The sequence below is a fragment of the Pararge aegeria genome, chromosome 13 (assembly GCF_905163445.1).
Source record: "Pararge aegeria chromosome 13, ilParAegt1.1, whole genome shotgun sequence".
NCBI classification, from domain to species: domain Eukaryota; kingdom Metazoa; phylum Arthropoda; class Insecta; order Lepidoptera; family Nymphalidae; genus Pararge; species Pararge aegeria.
In genome coordinates this window covers 14350780-14374838 of record NC_053192.1, presented here as the reverse complement: position 1 = coordinate 14374838, position 24059 = coordinate 14350780, and the positions used below count along the sequence as shown (strand labels likewise).

At 35.3% G+C, this 24059-nt stretch overlaps 2 protein-coding genes across 2 annotated transcripts in view; both read right to left on the bottom strand.

Moving 5' to 3' along the window:
* Positions 1-2852: 2852 nt before the first annotated feature.
* LOC120628815 (4-hydroxyphenylpyruvate dioxygenase-like) lies at positions 2853-9851 on the bottom strand. The gene is made up of 9 exons (XM_039897439.1): positions 9768-9851; positions 8753-8854; positions 7520-7729; positions 6744-6844; positions 5693-5797; positions 5315-5402; positions 4711-4833; positions 3480-3719; positions 2853-2954 (listed from the first exon to the last, which is right to left on the bottom strand). The coding sequence occupies exons 1-9, from the start codon at positions 9849-9851 to the stop codon at positions 2877-2879; spliced, it is 1131 nt and encodes a 376-aa protein (XP_039753373.1). The 3' UTR covers positions 2853-2876.
* Positions 9852-17991: 8140 nt separating this feature from the next.
* LOC120628597 (BMP and activin membrane-bound inhibitor homolog) overlaps positions 17992-24059 on the bottom strand; it is a 116176-nt gene continuing 110108 nt past the window's right edge. Inside the window, exons 4-5 of the mRNA XM_039897051.1 lie at positions 22573-22741; positions 17992-21253 (exon numbers count right to left, since the gene is read on the bottom strand). Of these exons, the coding sequence (XP_039752985.1) occupies positions 21082-21253; positions 22573-22741 (341 nt within the window). The 3' untranslated portion in view covers positions 17992-21081. The remainder of the gene's footprint in view (positions 21254-22572; positions 22742-24059) is intronic.

Sequence of the window (24059 nt, the reverse complement as noted above, 5' to 3'; positions counted from 1 at the left end):
TATTCAGCTTGGGAATCTGGTATATATATATTCTCTAATATTCATGGATTTTATTAAAAACAAGTCCGTCTAAGGGCACGTTTACTTAGCAGACTATTGAATGTAGACAATTTTTAGGGCGACTGTCTTGACCATTTTTGTTTTAACGACAATGTTGCTACTTACTTGGAAGCAGTTGGTTCCGCGTTTATCTCTATAAATAAACATAATTTTGTTAGTTTGTAGAAAAGCAACTGCTGAGTTTATGGCTGGTATCCCCTCGGTTGAATCTGCAGATCTGGCGCGGTGGTAATGCAGACTATATTTAGAAGATACAGAATATATACTTTATAAGAAGTTAGTTTTAATCTAAGTTGAAAAAAATTAAATTCATTTTGATTTATGACTACTCCACACTAAAGAAAAATGTTTTCTACAATGTATTTCTCTTATAATGGAACATGCAAGTCATTTGGTGCGCTTGGAATTTAACCCCCTGTAAAAGTACTGAGGGAACTGATTTAGCCGTTAGATGTTAGCGCTTAGACGTTAAAAAAATCGTTATCACAAGTATAAAATGGCAGTTAATCCAAAATCAAGAGCGAACACTGTATTGTTTTAGTTACTTGTTTAGATAACATGAGTTGGGATGCATATGTATGTAAAATTACTGTCTTTAATCTTACAGATATTAATCTGCGCATGGAATGCATAAATTTTTGCACCTAGCGTAAAAGGTAAATTTTTTGCCTGGCGATTTATTTTATCTTTATCGTGTACATCGGCTTAACAATTTGGTCAAAATTATGTCCAAGAAAAACATATCTATTCGCAGTGTCGAACTTTATAGATTTAATAATATTTTATTACGTTGCGTTGTACACATCTTAGTAATCTTCAAATTGAACATGAATGCAGCCTTATTTGCTGATAGGGCGTAGTGTCCAACCGGTTGCGATCGAGCCTCTTTTGCATAGTTAATGTGACAATATTCTCAGTTCACAAACAAAACAACAATATATGGTACATAGGTACTTAAATAATTTTTTTAATAAGAAGATATCCAATATACATTAATATACTTATATTAGAAGTAGTAATAGAGCTTTTTGTGACAGAGCAAAACTGGGGAAGTAACACCGCCATGCTTATTTCTGCCGCTAAGCAGCATTGATGCAATGCTGTGTTCCGGTCTGAAGGGCGTGGTTGCCGGTGTTATTACAGGCACATGAGGTCCTCAAATTGATGGACACAGCCGTGAGTTGCAGGACGTGCCCCTTGCATTTCCTGTGAAGTGTTGCCCTGTTTATAGGTGTGGTACCATAAGGTGGGGCGATTCTTTCAATTATTTCACATATAAAAAGATCCTACATGTGAACCTGATAAATGAGGTAAAGGTTAACCTGTCAGGGTAGGTTAAGGAATCACCGTTAGTGCTGGAGATTCTTAACTTTCCCTTGTTTAAGAATTTCCAGGAGTGATGATGCCAATCCCAACAACATAACATTACGTTTTGATGACTTATTTTGATATTTAGTTTGTTAGTTTGTGCTACGTAACACCATTGCGTAGTATATGTGGAAGTATTTGTAAACAATATGCTAATGTCACAACGGCTGGGCGAGGTAAGCAAGTTGTTCTCTTTTTGAACAGAGACGGGGTGGCGAAGCGTATAGGAAAATTCTAAAACTCTATAATGTAAGTTCGGGTCCGTTAAGGTAATTAACAAAATAAAAAATCCTGAGAACATTACCAAATGATTAATTAGGCTGTATGTTCGACGACCTTTGCCTGTACGGTAACGGATAAATGAAATTCCTGAAAATGGATACAAGATACTTTATGCCTACAATACGAATATAAACCACTGGAGACATGGCTGTACGGTGATACACCTTTGCCTTTTTACTACTGGAAAGTATAAAGAAAAGAAAATAATGGATAAAAGATACCTACCTACTTTATATCGCGGGAAAAACTCTCGCAGAAAAAAAACCTTTGGTAACTGTGCCCAGCCAAACCCATCATGGCATTATGATTATATGATAGCTCACAGCATGTATCCGAAGATCCAGATAACTTAGGTAGCTCATCATCAAGCACACATAAAAACAAACCATATAAGTTATTCTGAAGTTAAAGTTAGATTTGCGTCTCTACCCCACGTAACTATCAGTTGAGTAAAAACAACTTTGTGTTTTATTTACCTACATAAGCAGGTGTTAGTCTACAATATCCTATTAATGGTTATACTATTATACTTTATTATACTTTTAAATATTGTGCAATGTATTGTAGATTTTAGAATTTTGATCACCGACAGCGGAAAGGAAAACAACTTGATAGGTTATAATTTATTTTTAATGATATCATATTTCAAATCAAAACTACAAATAATTATATTCTAGGTAAATAAACAAACCATAACACCGTAAAACTCATAATGTTTGATAATATACATGTATGATAAAAAATCTTGGGTATGAATTGCTCTTACTTCATAGCTCAACATTAACTAGACTGTGAGATGGTGACAACAATGAAAAAGTTTGTTGTGGGCTCTTCTTAGACCAGGGCGCGTTTGGAACCCTCCTAGCTTTAGTTTTAAGTGCCTGTAATAAGGTCTACATGAATAAAACATTTTTGAATTTAAATTTAAATTTGAATTTATTACAAATGGACTAAATTCAGTACCTACCTAAGCAATAATTATCTAATTATTATGAATAATTAAAATTAGTTGAAATGCAGCCATTATTCACGGCGCCATTCTACGGGTGCGTGATTTATAGAGTACCTACTTATTGAGGGTAATATTATAAAAGTATTAATGTAACAAAACAACAAATTTTAATTAAAAAGAATCTTAAAGCATTTTCTTAGCTATCGTCAGTTTTTCAATTATTATCCTTCTTTGTCTTGTCAAGATGCTCTATCGCTTCAAACACCCATTTGTAGTTCATAGCGCCGAAACCCTGTAACCGAGAGTAAAACTCATCATCATGACCAATTCATCGTTACCATAATTCATAATCATTATCTGAATCATCCTAGTTTCAATGTAGGAAATTAATTTCCGTTGTGAAAAAAAAAAAACTAAAGGGCAATATAATGCCGTACGACCTTTGACAATGACATTTGTGGCACTAAGTAGTGACATTGACCATCGGAAAGCGATAAGAATGTCATTGTATGCATTTGACATTTAGAATCTCAGCAGATTATAAAACTAATGGAATTTGACATGAATGCCATCAGTGAGAGTCATGTCTTTTGGACAATTTCTGTGCCTACGTCCTTAGTTAGCCGCCATTTTAGAAATACATTAGTGGTATTAAATTATAATATATTGTTGCATTTTATTTACTATAAAACTGTTCAAATATACAGTTGTGTTAGCTTGGCCGGGGCTAGAACTTGTTTAAGAAAATTCCAGAAGTTTGAAATCAAAAATTATTTAGTTTGATCACTAAATCTTCATCAAATAAAATAAAGCGCACCCTGTGATTCCTCCTCTGTATGATCTCAATGAACAAAGTCGGGCGAACTTGCAGGTGCTTGGTAAACGCCTGAAGCATGTAACCCCTCTCATCGAAGTCGATCAAGATATCTTGCTCTTTCAGCTCCTCGATAGTTTCTGCCACATTGACAGAACTGTCATTTAGTTTCTCTTTTATCAGGTCGTAGTAGGTCGGTGGCCATGTTATGACGTCAGCACCACGGGCTTTGAGGCTTCGCATCTGTAAAAGAAGTTGAGTATACTTGTTCATAATCATATTCTTTAGTATATTATGTCTTATCCTCTATACAGTTATTCAAAAAGGTTCCTAACAGAAAGGCTTAGGGATATTTGTGGGATCTGCAATTTTTTAAAAACGATTATATTCTTCAGTGGCACATAAGAAAGAATATACAGAATCCTCATTCAGCCATAATTGCATAGAGTGCATTGTGTGCAAAAACACTGAAAACGCCCCGCGAAAGTCTCCCTGCACACCCACGGAATGCTGCTAGATCACAATCTTTTTCCATTTTCTTCATTTCAGGGTAAACGTTTAGCTTTAGAACATCATGATTGCCGGCCCACTACAGGGCACGGGTCTCCTCCGGGATTAGCTCCACCACGCCGGCCCAGTGCGGATTGGTGGACTCCACATACCTTTCGGTCGAAGAAAGTGATAGTTTTTGACTTAAAACGCACATAATTCAAGTAGGGGGTGCATGCTTGGAATCGAACTTGACCTCCGACAGTCATCGGAAAAAACCAAAGACAGTGTTTTTGGCGTGAGGGAATGCTGGTCTTCTCCGCCTGGTCCCCGAGCCAAATAAACCATTGCGGGCTTTGCTAAATCTGTTGTACTAATAAATGTATTATTGAATTTGTCTTTGACTTTGATTTAACATTAGTTGTTTTACTATTTTTCTACCATCACTAAAACAGTATTATTAACATATTGTTGACTTTGTGTATCTGAATTGTAATCTTCATTTTCAGGACTTCAATTGTCATAAACATTTAACTTATTATAAATATGACTGTTTCAAGCGATTTGCGAGGTGTCTTAAAACAGTTTTTTGTCCTGTCATTAAACTTTGTTAATATTTGACGGAATGTTTGTAGCAATTTTCTTACCTACGTCTCTTTACAGGACTCAGGGACGTGAGTGTTTACGTGAGTGACAGCGTTTAGCCTGAAACAACTCTGATAACATAATAATTTCCTCAACTTACAGTAGATACAATGTCGTCTGTGTACAGTGCTACATGTTCGACTCCAGACGTTCCCAAAGCTTTGACAAACTCTGAAGCCTTGCTTGTTGGTCGAATGCCCTTTGCCGCTTCATTCAAGGATAGCTGCAAGTGAAACAGATTAAACAAGTGCCAAATCTTAAAATAGAGATATGTATATAGAGTTACTACAATCATTCAGACTTGTCGTTAAAAACGAGTTAAGTGCAAAAGTAACGTCACTTGAAATAAAAGGATTTTGAATGTGAATTTGAAGAGGTAGGTACTTTTTTGTACCTACATTTCATTTCATGATTTTCATTGTCATCTCAACCAAAAGCTGCCTGGCATTTCATCTGTATGCCAACGTTACATTTTGCAGAGTGAGAATAATACTCTCACATAAAACTGATTCTTTTACGGATTCCCTATTTCTGATTTTTTCTTTCCATCTACGACCTGTTCTTAGTTTTCTATTATACTTCAAGGTTACTCTTGGAATAATAAGCCTGGGATAAGCCTATAGCTAGTGGAATGCAGATTGTCTGTAATTATCTCCAAATCACTTAGAATATTGCAAACAAATTTAAATATATAATGAACTTACAAGAACTGTCTCCGTCTGGTTGATAACAGAAGCGGAGTTAATGCAAGAGTATGGGACCAAATCGTGACTGTAATCCACGCACCAAAATCTGGAAATATAAAACATAAGTTAGGTAAAAAAGGGAATTTCACCATTCTTCTCTGATAAATATTAAGTAGATATATGATTCCAAGCAGCTCTTGAAAAAAAAACAATATTTTTTAAAATAAACTTTTGATAAATGGCATTATATATTCAATAAAAAACCATTAATATAAATTCACCATAACTAATAAGTATACTTCATTTAAATTTTTTTTGTACCTTTACTCGAATTTTTAGCTTCGACTTCTACTAAATTTTTTTATCGTTATTCTTATTATTATAAACAGCACCTACCTATGCATGTTGAGATTTCTCTCGTACCAAGACACGGAGTCTTCGAGGGTCCCATCTGCCATGTTACCTTCGACATGGTCTACGAAACTCAGGTTTGTCGCTGGTCTGAAAACGAATAGAATCCATTATTTTTAATTAGTGCATAAAACTAAGCGTTTCTGTACGGAACCCAATGAACAATCCGTGACAACAAAACTGTATAATATTGATGTTGGAAGAAATCATCTGCTGACTTTCTTGCCTTCTCTATAGAATCTACTCTTCCAAACCGGTGGTAGAATCACTACAAAGACTTAAGTTTCAAAAGTGAAATAATTTAATTTAAAATAAGGCTGGATGGAAAAGGATTTATCTATTATGCCAATGGGTACCAAAATCAATATTTCAATTTGAATTATGATTTGCGTAGAGATGCGTACTGGTTACAGGTGGGAGCTTAGTTTGTGGACAAATCTTACACCGCTACAAAACTTAGCATTTGTGAAAATAGTAACATAGTTTCGTAACCTCGCTTTTACGTCGTGGCTCATAACTAAGGAGTCTCGCAGAGCTCTCGGGCCTATTCTGTAACTCAGTTGACACCAAATTTAGCTAGCCACTGTGGAGAGTTGCCACCAAATAACCTGTTAAATCCATATTTCCAACTTAGTTAATTCAAAATTTCTTTGTTCGTTCCTAATTTTCCAACTTAGTTCATTTCAAGTGTCGGGCTGCTGGTGCAAAGGCACCCTTCAACGCCTGTTGAAAAGCAATGATGAGATCTAGGTTGAGACGCGCTTGCTTATTTTATCTTAATTGAATAGTCCTGTGCAATCGAAGACATCTTCCTTTGCCGCGCCATCTTGGTCATCTTAGAGACAACAGGCAGGGTGCAAAGAGAAGAACCATTTTTATCATCATCATCATCACAGAGCATGGGTCTCCTCCCACAAAGAGGAGTGGTTAAGGCCATAGTCCACCACGCAAGTCCAGTGCGGATTGGTGGACACCACACAATAGTTATATTACCGTAAAAAATCTGGGTAAATAATGTTAAACAGCCTGCACTTACAATAACTTGTTTAACGGATCATCTTCAACTTCTTCGTATCCCGGGAACAGTATTCCAGTATACTGCGATCGATCAACCAGTGTGTGTGTATTGTCACCGTACTGAAAAAAATATCAATTTGAAAGTACGGAATAGACACTTTAATTTATGAGGACATCATAAATGAAATTCATCATATATTAAATTTTCCATTTTTTGAGTGTGTTTGTCTACACTCGGAGGAAATAAATAAAATCATAAATAAATATACTACGACAATACACTCATCGCCATCTGGCCCCAAAGTAAGCGTAGCTTGTGTTATGGGTACTAAGATGACTGATGAATATTTTTATGAATCATATACATAAATACTTATAATATACTTATAAACACCCAGACAATGAAAAACATTTATGTTCATCACACTAACATTTTCCAGTCGTGGGAATCGAACCTACGGCCTTGGACTCAGATAGCAAGGTCGCTGCCCACTACGCCAATCGGCCGTAAATATAAACATTCTTCTATAGTATTTTTTTATCTACCAAAGTTCAAATAAATAACCACTGACGTTATATCAGTGTAAATAAGTAAGTGAATGAAGTAAAGGCTTGAGAAAATTTCACTGAATTGTGTAAGGTCCAAGGACCACTCTTTAGTCAGAAATATGGTCCAGAATATATTTCTTTCGCTGTGTAGAACATTAATTATTAATACTTAATAGTTTATGTTGAGCAGCCTCATTGAGCAGCACTCAGCACCTTAACGTTATCGAATAAAACATAAATAGTTACCGTTCTCAAAACTGCGTATCTAACAACTCCATTCTTATCAGCCTCTTCTGTTACGTCTTTCACTATCTCCGCACCCTCACTCTCCGCTCTGCGCACGATCGCATCCAAATCGGACACCTCAAAAGCGACATCCTTAACAAAGTCTCCATGGGCTGTTAGATCCTTTGATATTTCTCCTTCTGTGACTGGCGATTCGAATATTATTGTTATCTGAAAAGAGCGTAGGCATTGACAAAAATATCACTAAAATATGTATATATATGTATAAATATAAATAAATAAATATACTACGACAATACACACAACGCCATCTAGCCCAAAGTAAGCGTAGCTTGTGTTATGGGTACTAAGATAGCTGATGAATATTTTTTTTTATGAATGAAATACACATAAATACTTATAATATACAGATAAACACCCAGACACTGAAAAACATTCATGTTCATCACACAAACATTTTCCAGTTGTGGGAATCGAACCCACGACCTTGGACTCAGAAAGCAGGGTCGCTGCGCACTGCGCCACTAGGCCGCGAAATATGTATATATAGGACTCGAATCGTGTAACATTAAAGTTAGTTCCGATATCCTGCTAATTCAGCATGTGATCAAATACTTCGTCTTTGGAAACTATCCTTTTATACCTCATTAATTTCATTTTTAAAATTACGATGATAAAACAACGGAAATTGTATTTGTACTAAATATTAGTCATCTGAATTCTCAGAATCAGGATGTACAAGTACGTGACCGGTCTTTGAAGTAGCCGACGCGTGACGCCCGCTTTTCTGCATGAACCGGGAGCCGCTTTCAAAGCGAACAAACGAAGTTATATTTGATTTGATTTTTGGTTTTTCTTGTGCGGCAGCCGAGCCACTTCAAATCTTAATTTAAAAAAACACGATTGCTTCACGCTGTACTAGTTTTACATTTGAAAATGGCGCCATACAGCTAGCATATCGAAATTTTTTCAAAAAATCTATTCTCAGGATTTTGTAAGGTTTCTTTTTATTTGAGCATAAATCTGTTAAGACATTTATGGTGGAATGAAGAAACTCACATACATGAATCGTGACTTAAATACACTCCTTCTTTGGGCAGCCGTGCAAAAAAAACAGCAATACCGTTAACTACGTACGTACGTACGTATACGTTAACTAAACCAAGAGTCGGCTCATCGATCTCTTAGCTCATTCCACTTACTCGGTTCAAGGTTGTGCCGAAATCTACTTACTTGGTTGAGTTTAACAGCGTATGAAAGAACCGGCCTCTCCTCAGTTGACTGTCTCACTGCTAAAGGTTCGAACCCAAAGCGCGTTACGAAATAGCTGGAGGCCTATAAATAAAACATTAACTAGTAACTAACGATAGAAGCATACCACATAGAATGAAGATAAGAGATAAGTATGACTATCCTAACGTAGGTTACCGGTTGATTCATAATTAATTATAAAACTAATAGAAATTTAACCAGTTTGCACTCAGAGTGAGAAGGGTTTGGGCCGTAGTCTACCACTCTGGCCAAGCGCAGATTGGCAGAGTACAGGCGCCTTTGCGAAAGTTTTGGAAAACTCCCAGTCATGCAGGTTATCTCGTGATGTTATTCCTTCACCGTTAAAGCAAGTGAAATTAAAAAAGTGACTAAAGGAAACTTCATATTAAGTTTTTTTTTTTTTAGTTTTCTATCCTAATTTTGAAAAAAGAAATTGGCAACATTATTTATCTATGATGTTGCTAATTCTGTTTTAGGTACTCGTACATAAATATCTGCACTAAACTAGATTGATACATTTATACAGTAACAGTTGTGTTTATATTAAATCAATGCATTTATAAGTACTTATGGATACAGATCTATGTAGACTCTGTAAGGAGGCTGCGGAGACGCCGCTGCATTTGATCTGTTCCTGCCCCGCGCTGATGCATAAACGCAGCACTCTTTTGGGGAAACACATAATGCAACCAGTGGATGCTAAATTTCTTCCAGCAAGGAAAGTGCTGCTTTTCCTGAAGGCGACCAACGCTTGCTGGGAGATCTAGACAGCGGCGTCACAATAGATCGTAGCCGGTCGACGTGACACCAGGGATCAGACGAACCTGAGCCGCAAGCAGAAGAAGAAGAAGAAGAAGAAGAAGTACTTATGGCCATTGTGCAAAAAAGATAATACTATTTTGAAACTTGTCAATTCAATTTTTTTAAGATATTTGTGTTGTGTTAAATTTGCACACTAAAATAAGGAAGTACCCACCGTTTTAGCATTGGCCACCCAAAAGGTAAGATGGTCGAAGTTGAGAACTTTGCCTTTTTCGTGGTCACCGACTGATTTTGGCATTCTGGTCTGAAATTAAAATATACATAAAAAATATTATTATTTCTATGTTTTCTAATCGTAACCCAACGGAAATGTGAAATTTATTTCGAATGGCAACCAATTTTATAGTGGTTGTAACTTGTATGTTATAATTAAATTAATTGTATGCACTTGCTCTACTTTAAAAATTGCTTGTAACGTGCGCTTTAGGAATATAAATGAGTATCAATTACCAGCTTTATATAGTAGGCACTCAAAGACTTAAGTTATCTTTGTGGGCACCTAGAAAGGGAACACTAGAATTCCACCCAATAAAAAAGTATAACGTTTAATCGATTAGACAAATTACTTTTACAGCTGGCAGCACATAAAAAAGAACATACAGAATCTTCATTCAACTATTATTGCATGCAGTGCATTATGTTTAATAACAGAGATAACACCCCGAGTACGTTTGACTTTACGCCCGCGGAATTTTGCTAGTTCACAAACTTTTCCCATTTTCCCCGTTTTATGGTAAACGATTAGAACAAGGTAAAATAATTACTGTCAACTTCGTAATGAATAGAATTACTGTCAATTTGTGAAACACGACTAAAGTGGAGTGGTTTTCGATGCTTCAGTATTAGACGTATACACGATTTCTGTAAGGTCTTAATTCTGCGGTTGGCAGTTACGAGTACCTTGGTCAAAGAATTAGTTTGATCATTTATAGGGGCAATGCTGCCAACATCTCAAACATCTTGCCTCGCTGTATTTGCTATATATTGCTCGCGGTATCGAAAAGACGTTTTATGTTTTATTTTGGCCGTTGTATCAACCTATTACCGGCCCATTATAGGGCACGGGTCTCCTCCAAAAATGAGATGGGTTGAGGCCGTAGTGCGATTGGTAGACTCCACAGACCATCTATCTATATATATAAAAGAGAAGCATAGCTTGTGTTATGGGTACTAAGATGACTGATGAATATATTTTAGGAATAATATATATCACACATAAATACTTATAATATAAAGAGAAACACCCAGACACTGAAAAGCACACATGTTCATCACACAAATATTTTCCAGTTGTGGGAATCGAACCCACGGCCTTGGACTCAGAAAAAAGGGTCGCTGCCAATGCGCCAGTCGGCCGTCGTAATTATGGAAACAGGCATGTTTCTTGCTTGGATGCAGGTTATATTAAACACACTGGTCTTAACAGATAATTTAAAATGAATAAGGTTGTAAAGTCAAAACAAAGTTTGACCCAAAAACAAGAGCATGCTGAGAAAAAAACCTACCTTTTGGATTTCTATTTTTTTCTTTACAATTTTGATAAGGTGCACACTACAAGAAATCACGACAAACTGATTTTTTTCCGGTTCTCATAATAATTTATATAGGCTTCTGGTATCCAAAATATTTTTTATCTCTCCATCAGATCTTGTCATTAATTTGGAAATATGAATATAAATTTTATCAATAACTACGTAGAACTATTTGTATCTATTTGATACTTTATACCAATGTTACAAATGCGAGAGTTCATCTGTTTGTTTGTCTCAACCACTTCACCGATGTTAATGGAAGTGGCACACATAAATAATAACAATGAATAAGGTAACTCATCATAACTTGCACCCTGTACATGAACCCAATACCCGCGATAAAAAATAGATTTTTTTTTCCTTAAACATATTTATTGCGGAATATAGGAAACAGGAAAAACTAACTTAAATAAATTTTGTGCCATAGGAGACCTTATCATAAAAGTGATCTGTTCCAGGCACCTAAATAAGGCTATGAGTGACGGGAAATATACAAATAATTACATATATTTACACTCAAAAAATACATACTATTAATGAAATCAGATAATAAATATAATAAATTAAACTAAAAATTGTACCTAAATAAATTAATATAGTTTATTTAGGTACAACTAGAGTATGTAGGTACCATACCATAACATTTTGCCATCTTGTAGGTAAGGACATAATCTCATTGCTATAGAAATTTTGGGAATTCTGATCAAAAAACCGCAACAAGTGGTTTTGGCAGCCTCTCGTGATGTTAACCTGACACTGCCTAAAGAATTCTGGAGAGACCGAAACAGGTGGAAACAGGTGCAAAAAAATCGCCAAGGATTTAGAGCGTTGAATGTCACCAGGGAGCATTCCACAGCGTTGCAGCTTTTACAGTAAAGTACTTCGAATAACTTCGAGAGTTACATTTAGTAGGGATTACACGCAGTATCCGTCTACAGGCAGCCGAAGACACAGGTGGACGCAGTTAATTAATAAATACATAAAATATAATTTATTCATAATTATAATATTAATAAGACCTTAAGATGAGTTGATAAGAGATGTTATCTTGATAAACTTTCAAATATTAAGTAGGCATTTCAAAACGCTTCCTTGATTTTGTTGTGATTGGATGCAGTTCGAGATAAACTAATTTGGGAAGTTGATAGGTAACATGATTTTAATGGCCCATCACTGATATATGCACAGGGTTCGTCTCTCATTGGTGGGAACTAAAAATTTAAAACATCAGGTCCGATCACAGTATATCGCCATCAAACGATACCTGTGACAAACCAATGCAACATAATACTTACTCACCTCCTACAAAGTCAAAGTCAAAAATATCTTTATTCAAGTAGGCCCATAGGTGGCACTTTTGATGTGTACATAAGAATTACACGGTAGAGAGATGATGGCGATAACCACTTTCGTAAACTTAAAACTAAAGCTACGAGGGTTCTAAACGCGTCCTGGTCTAAGAAGAAGCCCACAACAAACTAAGCCGGGTGTTTTTTTTGTTATAACCATCTCACAATGTCATTTAAAATTATTAGAAAAGCAACGTGGTTAGAGCAATAATTCACACCCAAGCTTTTTTATCCATTACGTAATCCTTTATACTATAATAGGACTTTTCTATAAGCTTACGGTTAATACAAACTTTGAACTTTTTAAGAGACATCTCCAAGATGTCAATGGGTAGTGTATTGTAGAATTGTATGGAATTGGGTATTGTCCTTTAAACGAATTATGAATTTGATGTAACCTAGTATATTGCACCTCTAAGTTTATTCTTACTTCTAATGTTTAAATTATTGCAGTACTACATTGGAGCAGTGTCGTGGATCGATGCTCTATAACCGCAGGGTGATTAGGGTAAATGTTGCTAGATTTATTGAAACGTCACTTTTGTATTTTTTTGTATGCAAAAGTGACGTTTGAAAACAAACATCGCCAGATTTAAGTACGCCCGTCGTAAGCCTGTAGTGACAGAGTTTTTTGAGGGATTCACAGGGTTAACCGAAAACTAAACCGAAAAAAAGAACTTCACCCGAGGCATGAAAAATAACCTTTAGAAGAGCTGAGAACCCGACCCGCACCTCCAACTTTACGGAGTTACGTGCGTTTTATCAATTGAATATTACTTTAACGGCGAAGGAAAACATCTTGAGGAAACCTGCATGCCTGAGAAAGGCGTGAGAAGTCTTGTAGACTTCACTTGACTTTGATTCTTTGACACTTTGACTCACGCTGTCCGTTACTGACCGTGGCGAGTTATTAAATGTTAACTTGTGTATCTAAATGTATCAATAATTTAAAAAAAAAAAACGCCTTAGCCAGCGGGATGGACTACGGCATAAATCCTTCTCATTCTCATTCTCAGTGTCCTGTAGTAGGAGGCCAGTAATGGGTTTTTTATTATGTGCGAGGGGAGGTCCAAAAGTTCGTGGAATGGAAGATTGAAATAAAATGAAACAACAAAACTATTTTTCCTTTTCAATATAATCACCCTGAAGTTGAATATATTTATTAGATCTATGAATTAATTTTTCTAAACCGTCGTAAATATATTTTTTATCTTCTGCCGCAAAATGAGCCAAAATTGCCTCCTGTACTTCATTGGCGTCGGAAAATTTCCTTCCCCTTAGGTCTTTTTTTAAATTTGGGAACAAATAAAAATCACTTGGGGTCAGAACTGGACTGTAGAGTGGGTGGACTAGCGATTCGAAGCCATGTGTGTGCAGAGCAGCCATTGCAACTCTGCTCTTGTGAACCGGTGCGTTGTCTTGCAAAAGCAACACACCTTTAGTCAGTTTTCCTTGATGTACTCCTTTAATTTTTCTAGAATCGTTGCATAGTATTCTCCTGTTATGGTCCTTCCCTTTTCTTTATAATCAATCAGTAATATCGCTTTACAATCCCAAAAAACAGTTGTCATCAACTTTCCAGCCGACTCCGACACTTTGAACTTCTTTGGCGGTGGTGTCCCCTTTTTGTGCCATTGCATGGACTCTTGTTTGGATTCAGGCTCAAAGTGATGAACCCAAGTTTCATCTTCGGTAACAATTCGCTCTGTGCAGGCTCGTCTCCACACAACTCCAAAAATTGTTTTGAAGCATCGACGCGTTGCTGTTTCTGAAGCGGCGTGAACATTCTCGGTACCCATCTTGCACTGACTTTTGTCATACCCAGATGGTCATGTAGAATTCGCAAAATGGTGGTATCTGATACTCCAACTAATGCAGATATCTGTTTTTCTTTAAACGGGTATCTTCCAGTACAATTTTTTCCACTTTTTCGATGATGTTTTATGTGGTGGCCTCAACTGGCCTTCCTGAGCGAAGGTCGCCTTCAATCGACTCCCGACCATGTTTAAAAAGACCATGCCACTTGTAAATCATTGATTTACTAGGGCACTGGTCCCCATAACCGGTTCCCATTTCATTCAAAATGGTTTGAGCGGTCTTTCCCTGCTTGGTAAGGAATTTTATTACAGCACGGTGTTCAATTTTCTCCATAGTTTTAGTGTTCTTCCGAATTGACTTGTTTATCAGGCGAATATACGTAAACGAATGACGCAATTAGGCTGAAACTCAGCTTATATACTAATGATGAGTCCGCAATTAGTATAACACTAAGCAAGCATCCCTATCCCCACTCCATCCCCTCCATTCCACGAACTTTTGGACCTCCCGCGTAACAACGTCTATCCAAGAAAATATTCCCAGGAGCAATGGTGTTAAAAAAACGCTTTCATTTATAAAATAATTTCATTTTATTCACTTATGCTTTATACATCATACATATTTACATAAAGTCGCAGGTATAACTGTTTATTATTATTTATTTAACATTATGGAGTATTTCACTTGCACCTATACAATAAAACACTTAAATTACAATTATATTATATTATAAAACTTATATAAAAAAGGTAAGGCACCTTGAAGGAAGCTTATTGTTAGTCAATATCTGAATGGTGGTCGAAGGAAGGTTGGAACAAAGGTGATATAGTACTGTTTTAGTTATGTTTATAAGTAACATTGACAATATATTATAAGTATATATGAGTTATCTAACTCTGACTAAAAATAATTTTCTGATCAATGGCGGATGAAATTGTTTGGCGCGTAAATGTAGTGAGCTTTTATTAGCCGAAATAATTTTATAAAATATATAATAATTTTGTGAAATATAAAATGTCTATATTTTTTCTTACTTGTCTTACAATGTACACTATCCTTTTATTACTGTAACTATAAAGTTTATGCTCAGATTGTTAAGAAAACAATATTGTATTAAAATTTATATTTCATCGCACTTTTTCTTATATTTTCAAATTATACTTCACACTAAAAATAAATGAATAGATTGTTTACATAATAAGGCAAGTTAGAAAAGAGAGAGAGAGATTTCTGCAAATAATGTGACCTTACTAAACTACATCAAAATAACACATGTATACAATAACGCATATATTTTCGAATAATTTAAATAGCGAGTGTTTTCTTTCACTTTTTTTACCGACCAAACAACATTTCCACCTATGAACAAATTTTCATATAGATTTTCACCAGTCAAGCAAATCCCATTGGTTCTGCAATTTTAATTTGATTTTGATATTTGTATATTATATGTATACGTATATGAAGTAAGTATATTCTATTTAATTTATTATTTATTTTGTAATTTATGATAATTATTTAAGTATGTAACCAATTCTACGTGACGGGGCAAAAGGGACGGGTCGACGGAATTATAAGACACGTGTGAAGAACAAAGTTGTATTTAGAATTCATTTAGAATTACTTGACAGTGTCCCTTGGCTAGAGTCCCACGCAGTGGGAACAAAAGCTGGAAGCACGTCCTGTAGGCTCTACTAGCAAGGTTCCTAACTACAGCGTCCGGCAAATCTCTCCGAGTGGAAAGCGTTTGCTGAAGCACTACAGGCAAGTACCGCTAGTGATTGACAGTGGCGGAAAGGTTGACAATGGTTGGCCGTGGCACCGTCTTGTACTAGTGGGAAAAAATCTCTTTAGCGCGATTTACATTTCACGCAACTACAACTAACGCCATCTAGTGTTAGCGGGTCAGTATTGCGTTTTATTGTAATGTTACAAGTATTATTTTGTGATGATTTGGTAGGTTGCCTCGTAGAGATTGTAAGCGATAAGGCCGCCATTGTACCCTTTTCTCTTTATTTTAATTGTGTATTTTTTTAATGCTTTGTATTTGGTGTACAATGAAGTGTATATGATTTGATTTGATTTGATGTTTATTAAAATAGTGATCCGAGTGTTATATAATGTTAGTGTAAATTATAAAATTTTTGATATTACACAATGACTATCGTATATTTCACCTTTTTCACTAACGAGAAAGAGTAAAAAACATGGTCAATGTAATATTATAGGTAATATTTTGAGGAAGAAGTAAAATTGTGAGATTTGCCCACAGAATTAAGAACATGCAGAATTCTCATTCAGCCTATATAGCATGCAGTGCATTGTGTCAAAAAACAGAGAAGAAGCCCCGAGGACGTCGTACGTCAAAAAAGTTGCGGAATGTCGCTAGCTCACAAACTTTTCCCATTTTCCTCACTTAATGGTAAACGTTTAGAAAATCAGAAGTAAAATAATGATTATAAACTCGAGAAACACTACTAGAGTGGAGTGGTTAGTGATGCTTCAATAATAGTGGTGTACACAGATTCTGTATGTTCTTAGTTCTGTGGACTTGCCATTCTAAGCCTTATTTAAATTATGCATGTTAAAAATAGTTAACATTGTGAGGGCGCCATACAGATTGTAAACATATTTCTATGTACAATACAAAAAATATATTTCGTAGAGTAGTTTCGGAAACGTTGTCAATTTATTTAATTGTTTCCAAGCTTTCGACCACAAGTAAAATCTATTGCTAGTGAAAAGGTTAAACGATAAAAAAATCAGATACAAACAATAGACTAGGCGTCTCTATCAATAGATTTTACTTATAGGCCAAGAGACGACCGTCAAAAATCTCCTATGACATGAACTTTGTAACTAGATACTTTCTGACGGTCACCTCTCGTCCTATTCCAGAATCGACGTCCTTTGCTTCGACTGCAAATTTTCACGTAAAACTTTTAACTCTTTCAATAAAGTGAGTGTTTATGTAGAATTTGGTAAAGCTTAAAAGACCAATATTGTTTTTTTTTTTTTTTATACGCTGACTTCATTGAACTAATTTTGTTTACGCAAAAACTCACGCTCGAAGTTTCCATTATAATGTACTTAAGGTTCTATATTTACAAAGGTTATTTATACATTACAGAGGGTACAAAAATATTTAGTTTTGCTATTCGCACGTCATTGAGTAATAATATACTATGTACTAGAGCAATTGTGTCCAATGAAATATATGCACATGCTGTTCATATATTTCATTGGTCATGTGAGAGTAAAAATATCATAGAATAATGCTTTTATATGCGTTGATTTGTAGTTTTTAAGTACACTTTAAGTGTGACATATCTGGTCACACTTAAATATCGCTTAGTGATAAACTTGCAGCCCAATGGACCACAAGTCGCTTTTAGTACTTAGTACATTAGTACTGCCGAACTAGGACAAAGATATAACAATATCACTATACAATGGATGTAGCGAGTACTAAAAACCTTTCCAAGTACTCTATATCCATTATACAGTTGAAATAGCACTTCGCGTCTTGTTATCTCTTTTTACTAGTTGAAAGGTTAAAATTATTGTCCCAAATTGCTGCCTAAATGAAAATACATTTTGTATACCTATATGCACATAATTTGTTTGAATAAGTACTATATAAAAACCGGTGGGCTCTTAGACCCGATTTTACGCCGGCTTTTGTATTTCATCTCCTTTATATTTGTTTTATAGAAGTTTGCTTAAATGAGACACTGTTAACTGAGTATAGCCTCATTGAAGGCTTTAATTAAACATCACGCAAGTAATTTTTAACCTTGACAACTCATAATAATGATAAATAACGGACAGGCGTTATTATTAAGGATATCATTCAATTTTGCACGGATGTGCATGTCTAAGCAATATAGTTATGACTTGTTTAATTAGAGTAAGGCCAACCGGACTGGATATAAATATTCTAATTACAAAGGTAAGCCTTGATATATATCAGCTTTTATATGTGTCACGTATGCATTAAACGTAATAAAAATAATAATATTTATGTATATTGCCAAACGAGCCTTTCTACACTTCATTGAGTTAAAAAATATATCGAATTTAACATACCATTAATATGTATTTAATAAAACTTGCGCGATGTTACCACAAAATTGTTTTGACGAAGATTTCTTTGACACCTAATTGGTACGTCATTATTTCAAGTCAATTTCAATAGCACATGCACTGGGGAAAAATGTCAAATATTTCATGTCTCAGATCTCTGCAAAATCCCGTTTTTAGGCGTTTTTAAAAAGCACGGCAACTTTTTTTATCGCGTTTTTTTTATTCCTTAAATAGGTTAGGGCATTGTTCAATTTCTTCAGTCAATAGAAGCAGTCAGTACGGCTAGTTTAAATTTAATATTGATTCGAATATGTTTTCACTAGTACACATGACCGGAGCAGTAAAAGATACCACCAGCGCACCATTTCCCTCGCGATAACTAAGGGTGTTTCTTATTGCACCGATTAATTAATTTTCTTAAACAATGCCTGAAATTTTAGATGGTCAAAGTTACCATTTATATCGGCCCGTGAACCCACGCAGTTCTTAGTCAAGACATTTTGTCAATTTGAAATTAGGGAATATCTTAACATCTAAATCTTTTTATTTCGAGCCATTTGATGCCGTTATATATAATTTTCAATTAAAAAAGTACATAATTTATTTTCATAATATATTTTATGGAGTGCAATATAGAATTTATATTCAGTCACCTATATCTGCACAAAAAGTCTTTCCCACTTGCAGCATATTATATGAAAATAATGCAATCATAAATATTTTAAAATGCAAAGTAATATATTTAAATTGTCATATTAGGCGTTAATCGCGCAACGACACTCATTTTCAAAGATGATTGCGATTAAAGTGGCCAATTAACATGGTATAAGTGAATACCAACCATTAGGATCTATATTATGTTGACCGACAGTGCGTTGCGTAATAACCCCAAGTTAGAAGTAGCACAAATATCACAATGCATCAAGCAGGGTAATTGGTACCTAAATAAAATAGGTTAAGGTTTATATTTGTTTAACCTTACATTGCTTAAGAGACATCGATAATGGAAATCATTAGTTTTCTCGATATTCCGAAATAAACCAATCGGTCTTGAAAAAATAATTTTCAGTCTTAGAAGCCTTTAAACAGTGTAACAAGTAAAATAATCATTGAAGATATAGAAACAACAAAATTAATGTTACTCTTGTCTCTTAAACAATGCATTCCGTGTTGTCATTGTTAGTTTTCAGCACATTATGACATTTTGTCGCATTTCTTTTATATTAAGTAAACGCAACCAAACTCTGATTCGTTACTCTTCTATAGTTTCCTTATCTTCTAAGTCAGATTTGCAATATAACTTGAATTTATAGTTCAAGATCCAGTCGTCATATCGTATCTGTTAAATAGACAATTTACTACATAATGTCATAATGTGGTATTTCTCTTAACATTTTGGTAACTTAAAGTGTTACGATTTCCATTAAAATAATAGATTTGGAGCCTATAGCTATGACATTAAAATAACAACTACACCAAATATGCGTTTGCAATACATTATGAAATTTGACGTCACAAATAATTGCGATTTCCATGTTACAATTTGAATGTCATAGCAAATACGGGTTCAAGAGACAAGTCAAAATTGATACATTTACAAAATAAAGGAACACAAAGCGCTTATAAAAATAAAGTTAAATATACATTGTGGTAGATTTGGTATACGCGCGCACTGTACCGTGGAACGACGGGCTAACACTGAGATCAATTTACAAAAAGATTCTTGATATGGACCTAATTTTCATACATTTCATAGATATAGGCTTAAAAAGTGATTTAATGTGAGTCTTAGGCGTCGCTAATTTGAAACAAATACACAGCCACAACGTTATTAAGCCGCATCATCACATAAATCCAAGAAACGGCAGGTGCTGACAGTTTTTAGTCGCTAAAATTTGGTTCATGTGCTGACAAATCAGTACTCAGTCACTCATATTCTTTAAGTTATTTATATTGTATCACACTCACGAAAGTGACGTTAATCTTGATAGGTCACGAGTGGTGCCAAAGCATGTCACAAAATACACTTACGAGTGTGACACGATTTCAATGTCTAGAAACTAAGAGTTTTGTAGCTGTTTGGTAGCGGTTAAAAGTCTCACGACCTTTGCGATGACCGCATAATCGCTTCTAATTAGAAGACACCAAAAAATAAACGAAACGTATTTATAATGTACGTGTATGGTTCAAGCCATTCCGAAGGCGTAACTTTCTTATTTGCTTTGTTCATAATAATCTTATCGAAACAATTTTATGACCAAGCTTGTAATATAAACGCTTAACAATTATCTTTAAAATTGACATAATTCGTAGGTCAACTGTAATTAAAATTAATAAATTATGTGAGTCATTCATATATTTAAACATTTCCTAATATTATTTGGATAATTTCTAATAAAAATAATTACTTTCTCCCGTGCACCAAAGCTGTGAAACCAAGTGCTCCTTATCATCGTCAACATTTAAAGAAGCAATGTGATTTTTATTGCCTTGCGGCTGTACACCTTTGGTGCTAGGGGTACCGTTGAAGTGATATGTATCATAACTTTAACATTTAAGACATTTTTTTTGTCCTATTCAAAGTTTAAACAAAGCCTCACATTAATTACCACACTCCTATACTACACGCCGTCATTTCATGGCACAGTGGGCGAAAGAGATTGCTCGCTCGTTGCTTGGCAGTCTATCGTTGGATATCACAGAGCTGTTGGCAGGGGGGTATGTCGACCAGCTGAGCGCGTTCGACCGCGACAAGACAGCCACCTGACGTCATGAGGAGGGGGGCGGAAGAGTTGCCCACCCATACTTTCTTGACATCTTCTGTGCTGTGCTGTGGCGGTATCATGTAGCCGCCCCTAGAATTGAAAAACATTTTATTAAATATTGAATTTTATTGAATGAAAGAAATTCGTATTTAAAGCTCAGTAAAAAAAATGTACTATGCATGTCACTAATTGGGCTCTCTCAATCTCCGCTTTCATGCTACGACACTGATATAAGAAGTCCCACTTGTACGTCAGTTGTCTTTCATCGAAACGATACTGACGGCAACCAGTATCAGAGTAGCTTTCGACGCAGCTTTGAAGAAACAAGTATAGGAAGTCTCACTGGTTGTACCTACGTCGGCAACCTGATACCGATGGTGACAAAATCTAAACAGAATGAGTATGAGAATCATCGCCGGGTTATCCAAATTTCGCTGTTGTACGACAAGCGTAAATGCCAAAACACATAAGGAATTTTCACTGGTTGTAGTTGTAGTACTAGCTTACTTGCTCCAATCAAAAGGCTTATTACTTAGGGAATTGAGATTTTGTTATTATAAATAGCTGCTAGCCTTAAGTTTCTACAACATGTTTTAGATTAAGAATAAAACTTATGAAAATGAAAAAAATTAAAAAATTATTTATTTGTTATCTAAATTTCATTACAAAACAATAGGCTAAGACCTCCATTTAAGTTTGGAAAAAACCTGTATTTGGAGGTCACGCTCTTTCCGATATAAAGTTTACACATATACTAATAACATGACTTAACCAATTTAATACATTTTATAATTTTATACTTTTTTTTTGTTTAGAATTTTTCAAAATCAATCATGCAAGCATGCAAATTTGTGAGTGTGTGTGTGTAAGTGTTTGAGTGTGTGTGTGTGTGTTTTACTTTAGAATCAGGAAGAGAGATTCTGTCTCATCGTACGTTAATGATTTTATCCAATTTGTTACTGTTTTTTTACAGTCATGCAGTTTCAGTGGATAAATATTCAAAACTCTATTTATTCTATTATACAGCAGACAAGATTGTTTCTTTAGTTGCCTAGAGGCAAAGGCTGTTTTTGTGTTAACTGTAGAGACAATGCGACTATTTGTTCTTTTATTTAAAGTTATTGGATCAAAGTGTAGTGTTTTATGAATTTTTAAGATTACTAGGAGTATATATAATTGTCTGACTTAGACTTGGACCCTTACTTATAAGTCTAAGTTTGTTATAACATGCCTAAGGTTAAACACAAAAATAGGAAGTCTCACTGGTTGTACGGCGACAACCTGATACCGACACCGACACACATGAATAGTATAAGCATTAAGCATGGCTTTCATCATGGGTTAAAACAAACTTCGCAAATGTAGGACGCGTTGAGTTAATTCTACGACACAGATATAGGTGTTTGTACCTCAGTTTCCTATCTGCCTGTAGCAGAGCGTCGGCTCGCAGCAACCTGACTGCGACGGCCACCAGTATGAAGAGGATGAGCGCGCCGCACACGGGGACGGCTATGGTCGCGGCCTTGAACCAAACCTCACCGTTGTAGGACGCGCCGCGTTCGCTTGCGACGCTGTTTTCTGCAAAGAATATACATGTGTGAGTTTTTAAAATTCATAAATTTCAAGTAGGTTTAAGGACTTTTGAAACGTCCAGTCTGTCGGTTAGTAGTGACTCTACCACCGGTACGGAAGGCAGATTCTAGAAGAAGCCGGCAAGAAACTCAGCAGTTGCTCGGCAAAAGTTTACATTTTACATTTTTCATTTGAACATTCTTTTTCTATCTTGTGAGGGATGTAATCGGAGCTGGATGCTTCCAAATCTAAGCAACCTTGTCATTAAGAAATTCATCAATTGTGTCGTATACCTCGCTGTAATAAATGTCTTTTAATATATTCTATAAACTTATGCATTGGTAGGTCCAAAATTACTTTAGGAATCATATTATAAAAGCGTATACTCAATCCCACAAACGACTTCTGTACCTTTCGCAGACGATATGCATTGGACCCTTATTTATGACCATTTCTTGTAAGTCGACTTTTTATATCCACTTGTTCTTTATATCTACTAATATCTTGTCTTACAAATACTATATTATTAGAAATATATTTTGAAGCTACAGTAAGTATAAGGCGGCAGAAATAAGCATGGCTGTGAGCCTACTGCCCCGGACGAGTTCTGTTACAAAAATCTCTAAGACTGAGTTTACTAAAACTGAAGTTGTTTTATAAGGAATTATTCTGCTGCTACTGAATAAAAATAGAACATCAGTAAATAGAACGCAGAAAAATGCAGAATGAAGTCCAATTTTTGCTCAAATTGTATTAAAAACCCGCCCAGACGCTTAAGTAACCCTATGGATCATAAAAAAGCGTCTAATGGAGAACGTCTGCATTTTTAAAGACACGGTTATAATGATTTCCCAGTATTACACCGTATCATATATTGCATTGTCATAATATAACATTAGCAATTCGATATTGAGATATTATGCGTACGAGTTCCGGCTACAATCCCACACGATACGGGGATGGCTTTCTGCGTATGCGCATTTTATTGGTTTAATTCTGCTTATTAACGATACGACCTTCTGCGAATAATCTGGAATTATCTGTCGGATTTTGAAAACGTTTTTTCATTTCAGCCACCAATTCTGTTCTTTTAAGTTCTGCGTGCTCTGTAGAACACAATTTCTTCTTCTTTTATCTTAAGAATCCAGTTAAATCAAAGTTTTGTGATGCAATACAATATATATATATTTATTATCTGGCATAATTTTAATGCCCTCCCGCCTCTATGATATAAACTATGATATGAAACACGCCACTGATAGGAATGTAAACATATTTATTGCACAAGGATTAATCAATTCCTAAGGTATAGTCAAAGTTATAT